General features: G+C 37.4%; 1 protein-coding gene across 50 annotated transcripts in view; it reads right to left on the bottom strand.

The window, feature by feature from the left end:
• ABI3BP (ABI family member 3 binding protein) overlaps nt 1-13,094 on the bottom strand; it is a 244,211-nt gene that overhangs the window by 140,891 nt on the left and 90,226 nt on the right. For all 50 annotated transcript variants that reach the window (XM_005548290.4, XM_045385365.2, XM_065539257.1 and 47 more), the window contains exons 3-4: nt 11,873-11,941; nt 7,990-8,122 (exon numbers count right to left, since the gene is read on the bottom strand). In XM_005548290.4, the coding sequence (XP_005548347.3) occupies nt 7,990-8,122; nt 11,873-11,941 (202 nt within the window). The remainder of the gene's footprint in view (nt 1-7,989; nt 8,123-11,872; nt 11,942-13,094) is intronic.

The following is a 13,094-nucleotide window of genomic DNA, read 5'->3' as shown; positions in this document are numbered from 1 at the left end:
AAAACTGTACTTTTCTCTTAAACCTGCCACTTATATTTTAACATGAAATTTCTTAATGTCTTCTCCCACTTTCTTAACTCTCAAAAATGTCTATATTTCTTTGCAATCTGGTGGCTGACCTCTTTATTATAGTAAAACCTTATGATCAAATTACTTAATCCTCCATGAATTTCATAACTTAAAATCTACTCTTCATTTTCTTTCCCAAATCTGTTTCTCTTGTGATCCCCATTTCTGGTGACTTCAGAGTCCTTTCTCCCCTCACGTCCAATCAGTTGTCAAATCCAAGTATGTTTTCTTACATGAATTATCTTGCACTTGCCTCTTCTCTATTCCAAGGTAGCATGTGAGCCCCAGTTTAAGTCCTTAGTATCTTTGGACTGGTGAATAATTTTCAAACTGGTCAACTATTTCCAAGATCTCCTTTCTTCATATAGTATCACCCACTGGTGGCTGGTTTAAGTACAACAAAAGAAATGTTTCTACTGATATTAGTGCTATCTGAAATGCAATGGCTTGCCTGAAGTTGGCAATTATAACATAAAATAAATAATATCAAAGCAATGAGAAGGCTAGCAGCAGACAGTATAATTTTGAGTGTTCACTGCATGCTAGACATTGCATTAACCATTTTACATGTGTCATCTTACTAAATTTTGACAACCCTATGACATTACTTACCCCCTTTTGGAGATAAGAAAAGCAAGACTAAAAGCATTTAAGTAGCCCATCTAAGGCAACTAAAATGATAATAGAACAGAGTTTTGAACTCAGGTCAGTGTGACCAGAATTTGTATCTTCAATGTTCATGCTATCATGCCATCCCTGGAGATGCTCACTGTGGACTCTGGATGGGAGATGTTGCAAAGAAGCTTCAAGAGCTGAATAGACTGGCTAGATGATTTTTAAAGTCCCTTCTTGACATCCCACTTGCATGTTCACTTATATGTTGAGAACTACTATTGTAAAATACAATGCTGGGTTCTGTGTGAGATGGAAGTAAGTGGTGCTCTGCAGTTTCAAAAGTGAGCTTGCACTCCAATGAAAGAGGTAGACATGCATATGTGTATGACTGAAGAAGGCAGAATGCAAAGCACACAGCATAGAGGTGGGACTGGGTGTGGCACTATCCAGCCTGAACCTGAGAAATGGACAGGCTGCATTTTGAACCCCATTCCAGTGATGTGGTTTAACTTCAGGACATACTACCTAGGCCCCAGGAAAGCAGAGTGGATTGGATTTACACTTCATTTCAAGAGCATGACTCAGATATGCATTGAGGTATATTCCTTGAGAGATTCTATGACTCATTTTCCTAGGCAGTGGGGAGCTGGTGGCAATTCCTCAGTAGGTGAATAAAGTTGAACAGTAATGAAGGAAGCTAGAATTACCAGTTGTGGAAGAATAAGTCACAGAGAAACTGGAGGGAAGCATCTCAAGGCATAGTCCAGATGTGAGATAACAAGGAAAGGAATCACACACACACACACACACACACACACACACACACACACACACACACACACACACATATAAAAACCAAAACAAAGTTACAGTTCTAAGAAAGAATGGATGAAACCAGACTCCTTATGGGATATGGGTACCAAAGAAAGTGAAAAAGTTAAAACTGAGTTTTCGTTCAAAAGTGAGAATAAAGTGATGGGAAAGGTATCCTTTTAATAGTGTAGAAAGTATGAATTTAGTCTGAGTGTGAGGTGCCAGTCACTGTTACCTGGTTACTGTGATGAAAATATTCCATGGACAACTGAAAACATATTCTTAGTCACTTGAAAATGGGCCCAGGTCAGAGGTTCAACCCTGGAAGTCATTTAACATACTTGCCACTTCTTTTCTCTGTAGAACAGCAACAAAAGCAATTTCTGAGAGCTTTTAAAAATGCAGATTCTCAGGCTCCTTCTCAGGCCTGCTGAATCAGAATCTGCATTTTAATAAGATTCCCTCCATGACTTGCACGCACAGAGTTTGAGAAGCACTGTTGTGCATAGCAGGGATTGTTAAAGACTAGATATAGGTAAGATAAGAAGGGTACTGCAGATAAGAGATTCAAGGAGAGAACATGATTCCGTATTTAGGAGATGTAATAAGAAGTGAACAAAGGAGAAACGGAAAGGTGTGATGGTTAATATCGAGTGTCAACTTGATTGGATTGAAGGAAGCCAAGTATTGATCCTGGGTGTATCTGTGAGGGTGCTGCCAAAAGAGATGAACATTTGAGTCAGTGGACTGGGAGAGGCAGACCCACCCTCCATCTGGGTGGGCAACATCCAATCAGCTGACAGCACAGCTAGGATAAAGCAGGCAAAAGAAGGTGAAAGGACTAGACTGTCTGAGTCTTCCAGCTTCCATCTTTCTCCCCTGTGCTGGATGCTTCCTGCCCTCAAACATCAGACTTCAAGTCTTCAGCTTTTGGACTCGGACTTATGACAGTGGTTTGCCAGGGGCTCTTGGGTCTTCAGCCACAGGCTGAAAGCTGCACTGTCAGCTTCCCTACTTTTGACGTTTTGGGACGTGGACTGACTTTCTTGCTCCTCAGCTTGCAGACGGCCTATTGTGAAACTTCACCTTGTGATCGTGTGAGTCAATATTCCTTAATAAACTCTCCTTCATATGTACATCGATCCTATTAGTCCTGTCCCTCTAGGAAACCCTAATACAAATGGTTAAAGGGGCAAGAGGAAAACCTAAATAAAAATGTCAAAGAAAGAGTTTAAGAAAAGCTTAAGAAGGATAAGGACTGAGAAAACTCTAATGGGTTTAGTAACTAATTGGTCATTGGTGACCACCAAGAGACGTTTCAGTGGAACAGTGGAAAAGGGATGGAAACTAGTGAGAAGGGATGAGGACTGTGTGGATGGTGCAGAAATCAGAATGTGGGAGCCATAACTCTGAAAAGTTTGGAAATTAAAAGAGACTGAAAAGTAGCTTAGCATAGGTAACAGGATCAACAGAAGGCTTTATTTTCAAGGAGAGAAACTTTGAGCATGCTTGCCAGCAGGAGGCAGGGCACCAGTGGCTCCGAAAGGGCAAATGGCAGAGAGAGGAGATCACTGGGGAAGTGAAGGCTTAGACGACATGGGAAAGATAGGATCATGAGCACTGTCTGAAGTCAGAATCATGTTTCTTGGAAAGAAGGTAAGAGAGGTAAAGATAAACTCGGGATGAGGAAAGAGTGAGCTGATAAAGGATAGTCCAGATTTCCTCAGTACTGCGGAAGCTAGAATAGATTGCGGGAAGAATATAGCAGGGAATGTAGCCAGGATGCTGTTGCCAGAATCCAGGGTAAGGTGAGGCATGCTTGGATTGGGAACATTAGTGTGAAATGGAGAAGGAGAAGACACAGCTGCAGATATGGATACATCCCAAAAGCAAAAGGAATGTATCTTGGGGCCTTCATAAACAATAGTAGGTGAAAGATAGAAAATAAATGAAGTTTTAAATTAGAGCGAAGTTTAAAGTAGAGCGAATACTACTTCGGAAAGCAATACACAGACAAGTGAGGTGATATTTCAAGAGAAAAAGTCTGAGTTTAATCTTGTCATGTTGAGTTTGAGGTAATGGTAACACATAAAAGTGAGAATGTTGACATTTCACTGGTTATTTCATTCATCATGTATTTACTTGGGGCCTGCTATGTTCCTGATTATCTTTGGGGGACTGGGAAATAATGGTGAGCAAGACACACGTGGTCCCTGCCCTCACCAAGCTTAAAACTTACATGGCAAGACAGACAGGTAACAGGGCACTGGGATCAATCAGGTGAGAATTCAGACACTGAAAATACTCACTTCTTACAAACCTGGGGGCAGAGAAAAGGCAAAAGCCTGCTCTGGACTGACCAAAAAGGAGAGCCCTCATTCTACATTAAGAGGAAATAAACATGGCCGGGCGTGGTGGCTCATGCCTGTAATCCCAGCACTTTGGGAGGCTGAGATGGGCAGATCACGAGGTCAGGAGATCGAGACCATCCTGGCTAACACAGTGAAACTCCCTCTGTACTAAAAATACAAAAAATTAACCAGGTGTGGTGGCGGGCGCCTGTCCTGTAGTCAGCTACTCGGGAGGTTGATGCAGGAGAATGGCCTGAACCCAGGAGGCAGAGCTTGCAGTGAGCCAAGATCGTACCACTGCACTCTAGCCTGGGCCACAGAGCAAGACTCCATCTCAAAAAAAAAAAAAAAAAAAAAAAAAAAACCCACAAGATGAGAATGTTAGAAAATGTGAAAGTGATTTCTAAGCTATTCATAAAGCTTTAATACGTTGGCAAAGAGTGAGAACTAAAGCAATCTTGAAAGTTTTAACAAGTTGGAAACATGAGAAAGAAAAAATAAGCTATTAATGGTGAAATAAATTTGGGTTAAAAACATTTGACTCTTCATCAGGGCCAATTTGAAAGCTTTCTTCCAAATTGAGGCTCTATTGAAGACAAATGTGTATGCTCTTCCATTCAAAACCTATTAAGAATAAAAACTGTAAATGAAGCACATCTGCTCTCCAATGTGAACTCAGAAAAGAATCTTAAAGCATGGGAGACCCATATAGACCCTATACAAATAGGTATAGAAACATGCAGCACAAAGGATAAATTGACATTTCATTGATACTTCCAAGCTAAAAACAAAACAAAAACAATGAGGGTTTTCTAACTGGAAACTTACAACCTAAGAGCTTTGATGTAAAAGTCCATAGTCAAAATCTAAAAACAAATTTCACTAAGTTATTTGCATAGGATAAATGAGGCTGCACAAACCAATGTAAATCATTTTTTTAAAAAATCAGACCGTACAGAGGGAACCAAATATCAATGAATTAAAATGATACCAATTGGTGTTCCTGTAGCAAGCCAAGTGCATTCAGATTGCAATGGTTTTGTAAAAAGATACTTCTAAAGGAAAACTTTAGCTGTATTAATCTTCCAATTTTCAGGAAATAACCATCATTTTTAGCTATTATTGCTGATACTAACCTACTGGATTAGTCTAAATTCTAAAAAGATTCTGCATGAACATATGAGGGTAGATTTCTCCAAGTCTAGTCTGCTGCTAATTACACTAATTTGTAGTTCTGGCAGATTTATGTGGATGCTTCTAATATGTACAGTAGTTCCAGGCTTTTAAATCAGGACTATTATTTTTTCCTCAAACATCACAAAGACTTTAAATGTCAGTTTATTAACTATGCTCATTAGGGAGAAAGGAAGCCTGGGGAAATGAAATTTACAAGTACTCCAAATACTCCTTTTTAGTCATTACTGTTTAATTCTTCCCTTCAACTCATGTCCTGATGGTTCCCCATTTTGGTCAAGAATATCTTGCTTGTCATTATTGTATCTTTCAAAAGACTTTATTCAAAATGAAATTATCAATTTTGAATATTGTGATTTGATGTGCATAATTCCATCTATTTGATAAGAGTAGAGCCAGGGTGTGTATGCAAGCGGGTGAGGGTCAGGGTAAGATCCATGTGTGGTCTGAGTAGCTTGGGCCTTAGAGTCAATGGCTTGGGTTAGAATCCTAGCTCCATTAGGTCATCTGTCCTAACTTTCTATATATTCATTATCTCCAGATGCTGTCAAACCATGGCAACATCTATCAATTAGAATCAGTCATCAGATAAATTATTTCACAGTAATAATTTAGTGAATTATTGTCAGTAAGACAAAGTGAAATTGGAGAAGAGGAGTGAGTGCAGGAGGAAGAAATTACTCCAAATTTCAGTTTGTCAGGTTACTGAACCTATTGAAACAAGTAGTCCTACAGATTTATCAAGCAAGTTGAGTAACCCTTAAAATCAGGTTGCATTTTGCTGTAAAACTACCAAATTTCCTTTATTCCTTCCTCTCTTCTTCCTTCCTCTCTCCATAACTTTCTATCAAGATAATTTTTAAAAAGAAAAAGAATAATCCATAAATGTTTATTTTCTCAGCATTAGTAGCCTAGACCAATCCATTAGGAATCTGAATTATCATGTTCTTTCGAGTCCATTTTCCAAACAAAATAAGTCATGGGGTTAGTGGTGGGTGAAATAAAAAATATTTCAGATTCTTTGAAACATTTCAAAATTATTTTTCAAAAAATTGGGTTTTGGAAATATCTTCTACATGTTTTCCCAAGTATTCATCCCTTGAGAACTATGGGCATATGAAGGAAAATTTGATTTTTTTGAGTCTAGATTTCCCAACATCAGATGAAAGGTAATAGAGAACTTATAAACACTTTTAAAGTGCCTTCATTTTAGTTTGATTTGGACAAATAAAAATAAATAAAACACTACAAAAAACATAAACATAGCAAAAAAGCACATTAAGAAGTATGCAATAGCCTTAGTATAAGGGAAATGCATCTCAAAACTGTAATGAAAAACTACTGCACTAGAATGGCTAAAACGAAAAATGCTGAAAACACAAAATGCTACTTTAGAATGTGGAGCAATCAGAGCTCTCCTACATGCGTGTGGGAATGTAGATGGAAAAATTAGGTAAAAAATAGTCAAATAGTCAAATATACATCTTCCTATAACTCAGAAATTCCACTTATGTTTATTTAAGAGAAATTAAAGTGTATGTCCACCAAAATCTTATGCAAAAATGTTTATACAGTCTGTATTCATAAAAATAAAACAACATAGTTCAGGTGCTCATCAGCAAGAGAATAAACTTTAGAATATTCACATAATAGACTATTACTCAGGGGTACAAAAAGGAATGAATTATTGATATCTGCAATGTCATGAATGAATCTCAATGCTCAGTGAAAGCAGACAGTCAAAAAACAAAACCCATACTATATGACTCCATTTATATGGAATTCTAGAGTAGGTAAAAGTAATCTACGGTGATAGAAATCAAATCAATGGTTGCTTCTGGAGGAAAGTACTTTCTAGAGTGATAAAATTTTTCTATTTCCTGATGGGTATTGGATACATGGTCATATGCATTTGTCATAACTCAAACTGTACACTAATATTTGTACATTTTACTGTGTTTAAATTATACCTCAATAAATCTTTTTTATTCAAAAAGGGAATAAGAAAACTTCTGAAATGTAAAAATCACTTTGAAAGTATTTAAAATAGAAAACTAAAAATAAAATGCCTTGATTGAAGCTTGAAAATTTTGAATGCTTTTCCAGAGCAAATTTCTGAGTTTTGAAGTTAATATAGTAAATATTTATGATAAGCAAACATCATTTTATAAACAACCTAGAAGTATGGTTCAGCATGTAGCACAGTGCCTAGTACATATCCATCCAATGCATCTAAATACATGCATCAAATGGTTGGATGGATGAATGGCAGTAATTTTAAAATATACTTAGATTTTTCCCATTTGTTCTTCCAAAGAAAATGGTAGCTTCATTTCCAACTTGCTTTTCCTCTGCTTATTTCTCTGTGTATCTCTCTTCAGTTTTCGAAGCCAGTGATTCTCAAACTGCAGTGGGCATCAAAATCACCGGGAAGGCTTGTGAAAACACAGATGGCTGGGCCCCACCTTCAGAGTTCCTCACTCAGTGAGTCTGAGGGGGACCTGAGAATTTACCTTTTTGACAAGTTCAAGAGATGGTGATATTGCTTGCTTTGGGAACCACACTTTGAGAAGTATGATTCAAGCGCTTCAATTGTGAGATCGAAGATCCACCCTTTTCCTATCAACTTTCCAACTTATAATTGTCTTTCTTAACTGCCTTTGGCCCCATCTTCTGAGTTTTTAATTGCACTTATTATTGATACCACCCATTTGCTAATTGACTCCTACTTCCTTGTATAATAGTTTATGATTTTTGAAAAAAATTACATGTATGTGTTTTCTATTTAGGTAGATAACCTTCTCAAGGGCAGGGCCCCTGACTTCGTTCCCCTCACACCTAGAACAGGATACAGCTAATAGGTGTTAAGTCAATGCTAATAGTCCTGATACTTACATCTTCTTCTAAAGCATGTACAGATGCTATTAAAAGCAAGTACTAATATTACCTGTCATTGGGACAGTGACTTGGCAATGTCCAGTCATGGTGTGGGTTGATGAGGAAACCCCAGGACAGGAAGACCGAGCTCGGTGTCAGAGTACCAACCACCAGCTGGAGAGGTTTGCGAGAACGAGTTTTACCTGTGGAGGTGGCATACAGGTTAATTCAGGAGACATTTAGTAAGTTGCCATGATTCTGGTAAAATGCATAAAGATGACTTGGCAAGATGATGAAAAATGTGAAAACATCGAGTTCCTTTCCTTTTCTATAATCCACATTGTTACTAAGTTTTGCTCATGAATTTAAATGTGAATCAAATGAAATACCTTTTTCAGATTTGTGTCTATGCATGTCTGCATATGTATATATGCATACACACGTATATGTATATTGTACATGTACGCACATTAACAATATCCAGCTATACCTAGTTTTATTTTCTTGTGGGTCCGGGAAGGATATAGAGGTCTTAGCTGTGATGAGTGAAATAAACAAACACACATACACACACTTCATTTCCTTTACAAATAAAATGAAAGCATGTTTATTATTTTTCCCGGGACTGTGAATGAGTATGAAATAACATCTAAGACAAGAAAAGAAAGCTTATTATCTAGATTGTAGGTTATAATCTTTTTTACAACCTGTTTAGAAGTGTAGAATCCCTTGATGGTATTGTAATAAGTATATTTTACAATGAGTACCTAAATGGAAAAGGCAAATACATTTTTTAACAATGCTGGAAGAGTAGGAGTTGTAACACAGGAAGCACAGTTGTTCTGATGGTGCCAACTGGATCTAAATAATGCCAAGGGTTATGCTAATACATCACTGGAGATTGTGTTCAAGTACACAGGAGCAGGCACTTGCACTTTCAAAATTATCTGAAACTGCAGAAGTAGCGCAGCGAAAAACAGGAAGAACCTCAACCATGAAAACCAACACTGACTCATTAAAAATCATTAGAGTAAATAAAAATCCGATAGAAAGTCTAATAAAACTATATAGAACATGAAACATACATGCTTTGTATTGCTGTTGAATTCCCTCTTTTATTTCATGAGACTATGTATGTCGTATTTGCTCTAGAAAGAACTTGTGCTATCTAATGAAGTGGGAACCAAATGGCAAAATGGCCTGCGACCTCCATTAAGGTAAGTAGGAGAGTGCCCCTTGCATTAGCCTATTGGTGGTCATCTGAATCAAATGCTCTTCAAAATTGTGCCAGGCTTGTTCCTTTTGTTAATTTAAGTTCTGTAAGTTGTTATTCAAGCAAGAACCCTTCTTAGCACAGAATACACCTAACCTAGTGGTGGCAAATTGCCTCATTATAGGATAGTTGACTTTTAAAGATATTTGAAATAATTTTCAAAGATAGTTATCATTTACATGGTTGGAAACATGGGTTTATTCTTCTCTAACTTTTGCAGACCCAGCTGTAATTGTGCCACATATGATGGTGATTTAAATCGTCATGTATGAGCTCCAATGAGGGCAGATTAGAATCTGCAGTGGAGGCAGCAGCACTTATAGTTTCAACAAGCCCTGGGATGATTCTGATCTTCCCTTTTCGATTCCTGAGTTGATTTTCACTAATGTGATGCAACGATCTCATTCACTTTACAGATGAAAAATAAAGCACAGAGAAGTTTCAAGATTGTCCAAAGTCACACTAAGAGCAAAGTCAGAATTCAAATCCTGGGTCTCCTCTATCACGACCTAGTTTTATTTTTATGATATCACTGTCTTGGCTCTCAATGTCTAAAGGTAATGCCATTTAGCGATGAAAGACAGATATATTTTTCCATGTAAGGAACCCAAGGCTTGTGTGACCAAGGGAACCTAATGGTCTCCAATTATTTGTATGACCGAATAACTATTTCAGTAAGGTTGAATCTTAATATAAAAATAATTAAATCATTAAAATGTAGGTGGCAGATACAAATACAGAATGAATGGAAGCTAATTATTTAGTCATTATGTTATTCCTAAATGCAGATAACAAAAACAAAAATTGTATCTGCTATCCAAAAAGAAAGGTGGGGTGTTATATCCTGAGCAAGATGAAGCAATTTCCTGAGCTGGTCATAAAGTAAACAATAATTTCTAAGGCTAATGTCATAGAATCCTCAAAATAAAATGAAATTATAAAGTGCTAAGGCATTACCATTCTCTTGACGTTCCTTATATAATTTTGTATATTTGTACTATGATCATATTTCTATCAAGAAACAGTTCAATGAGTATTCATCTGAAAACAGATCCCACGGAATCACACTGATGCTTCTTGAGTTTGTGGCTCAGTATTTCTGAAGTACAGTCTTGAAATATTGAGAGTACATCTATTTTCAAGTATGTGTAAAATCGTCTGGACAACTCTCACTAACAAGTTGTAAGGAGCGATTGGAATTTCCCTTTTGCTTTGGGATGATCTGAGGCCAGGAAAAAGAATTAGTATTTTTCAAAATGCTTAACCACTCAATGCTGCTCTTAAAAGAAGTGGAAATCAGCAGAAAGAGGGGAGGGAATTGTGGCAACTGATATCTGATTTAAGCTATTCAGTATAATTGAATAGCTGAGTGCTCTTTCTCCCATTTTATTCCTCTAGAAAAATACAGCAAACAAACAGAAAGATCCTTTTATTGTGTGGTATCCAGTGTACCATAAAAGACGAACGTGCTTTGGAAATAATTATTTGGAGATCATTCACATTAGAAAAATAAAAGCAGGCTGGGCTTGGTGGCTCACGCCTGTAATCCCAGCAGTTTGGAAGACCATGGAGGGTGGATCATGAGGTCAGGAGATCGAGACCATCCTGGCTAACATGGTGAAATCCCATCTCTACTAAAAATTACAAAAAAATTAGCCAGGCGTGGTGGTGTGCACCTGTAGTCCCAGCTACTTGGGAGGCTGAGGCAGGAGAATGGCATGAACCTGGAAGGCGGAACTTGCAGTGAGCCGAGATCACGCCACTGCATTCAAGCCTGGGCCACAGAGCAAGACTCTGTCTCAAAAAAAAAAAAAAAAAAAAAAAAAAAAAAAGACGAAAAGAAAAGAAAAAACAAAATTTTGTGATCAACTCTATACAGAGTTAGGAAGATGCAACATCAGATAGAAAAAGCATATTCACAGCTTCTTCCTTATAACAATGGTCAGCTATAGTATTTGATCTGAGAAGAAGTTTTGGTAGTGAAATTAGATGACATAGAATTTTAATCTTTAGTTATGTACGAAGTTTCTATTTATTTATATATCTACTTTCCTGTTTCAAGTCTTCCTAGACTGGGAAACATGGGTGTTGCTATTATTTTTATTTTTATGGAAGAAATCCTTTCTTGATTGAAATGAAGAGGTTTAGAAGGGAGAGATAAAGAGTAAATAAAACCAACGTGCTGATCTATTTAACACACATACATGAGTTACCCTTTTAAAATGTAAACAGTCTCCTTTAGAAAAGGTGAGACATAAAATTGTGCCCTTAACATCTGAAAGGCACAATACTGAGCCTGAGTTCACACACTGCAAAATAGAAACAGGCTAATAGGAGCTAACCCTAAATGAGCACTGACTACAGGCCAGGTACCGTCATTAACTCATTTAATCCTCAGCGACAACCCTATGACGCAGCAGAATCCAGGAGTAGAGAGGTTCAATAACTTCTGTAACTCCCTGCAGTTTGCAAGTGGTGGCACCAGGAGAAAATCCGAAGTAGTCTCCACTACCAGGCTGTGTTACCTCTCCAAAAGGGTAACCTGTTGACCCAGGGCTGACACCTCCTCTACATTCCTAAAGCTTCTCAAGGTATTTGGTCTCCATGGGTCCAAAAGAGATGAAAAGTCATGGTTTAGAGTCAATAAAAGACCAAAAAAAATCAATGCAAAGGACTATACCTGAACATGACTTCTTTTGACTTGGAGGGGGAGCAGGTCGCACAACTATCAGATATTTTGGCTCTGCATCTGGAAACAATAACATTATTTATCAGAAAAACACTTTAAGAACCAGCATTGAAGGCAGCACACCCCTACCCTGACTCAGCATTCCCTGAGTCATCCTCCATAACCGCAGCTCCAGGGGGCGAAAGGACCCAGTAATCTGAAAAGTTAACACTTCCTGAGAGGTTTATTAAGTCATTAAAATGAATATTAAATCCAGATTTTCCAAACCAAATGGGCAAGGGTGAGGGAGAAGTCTTAAAAGAATCATGCTATACACAGATTTTAAATGCTGTTTTCATCAGTTCTTTTCTCTGCAAAGTTATTTTTAGAAAATCAGATTATGTCCATCCTGTTACACCACTCCTCAAGGAAAGCCAATCCTGATGCTCCAGAGAAGGAAAAATTCTGCTTGCACAAGACACCGTGGGCCTCACCTGTATGAGCTGAAATCACTCACTTTCAATGGGAACAGGAATATTTATAATGCCTTTCTTAATTTCTATCCTGTTTATGTAATTGCTCAGCCTGTTTTCATAGCTAGTCATTTTTAATGAGCAATTTTTAAACAGTCACAATTTATACGTTGGCATAATTTTCATTTTAAATATATTTCAATGAAATGTATGTAGGTAATCTCAAGGTATTTAAGTTTTAAATAAAATTATATTAAAGCAATCAGCATATGCTACCTCAATAAGGAGCTAATAATTTATCAAATAAATTTTTAAAAATTGATGTTTGCAAAATGAATGGCTGGGTACACATATGTAAATAAACCAAATACATTTTGGGCATATGAAACAGTATTTTATAAGCAACTCTATTGGATTAATGGATTGATGAGTATTCTTTACAATGTTTCTCTGGAACTTTAAACTCTGAAACTCATTCTATAAGAAATTTCATTTGGATGCTGTAGTCAGCCAGAATTCACACGTACTTACTCAGGCAGACTTCATATCTTTGTTTTGTTTTCATCTTGGGTTCAAATGTGCCCCCTCCATGAGTTTGGAGCAGAGGCCTTCTTGCCCAAGGCTTTGCAGAGCTGACCTCTTTTCAGATGGAGACAACCTGGCAACTCAACTTCTCTTAGTAACTTATGCCTTTGTCTTTTTCAGGACACCTTACATAGCACTATTGGCTATAACCTGCTGCAGTAATTACCACCGAATAA

The sequence above is a fragment of the Macaca fascicularis genome, chromosome 2 (assembly GCF_037993035.2).
Source record: "Macaca fascicularis isolate 582-1 chromosome 2, T2T-MFA8v1.1".
Classification (NCBI taxonomy): domain Eukaryota; kingdom Metazoa; phylum Chordata; class Mammalia; order Primates; family Cercopithecidae; genus Macaca; species Macaca fascicularis.
The sequence above is the reverse complement of the archived record's forward strand: the minus strand, read 5'-3'. Positions and strand labels throughout refer to the sequence as shown.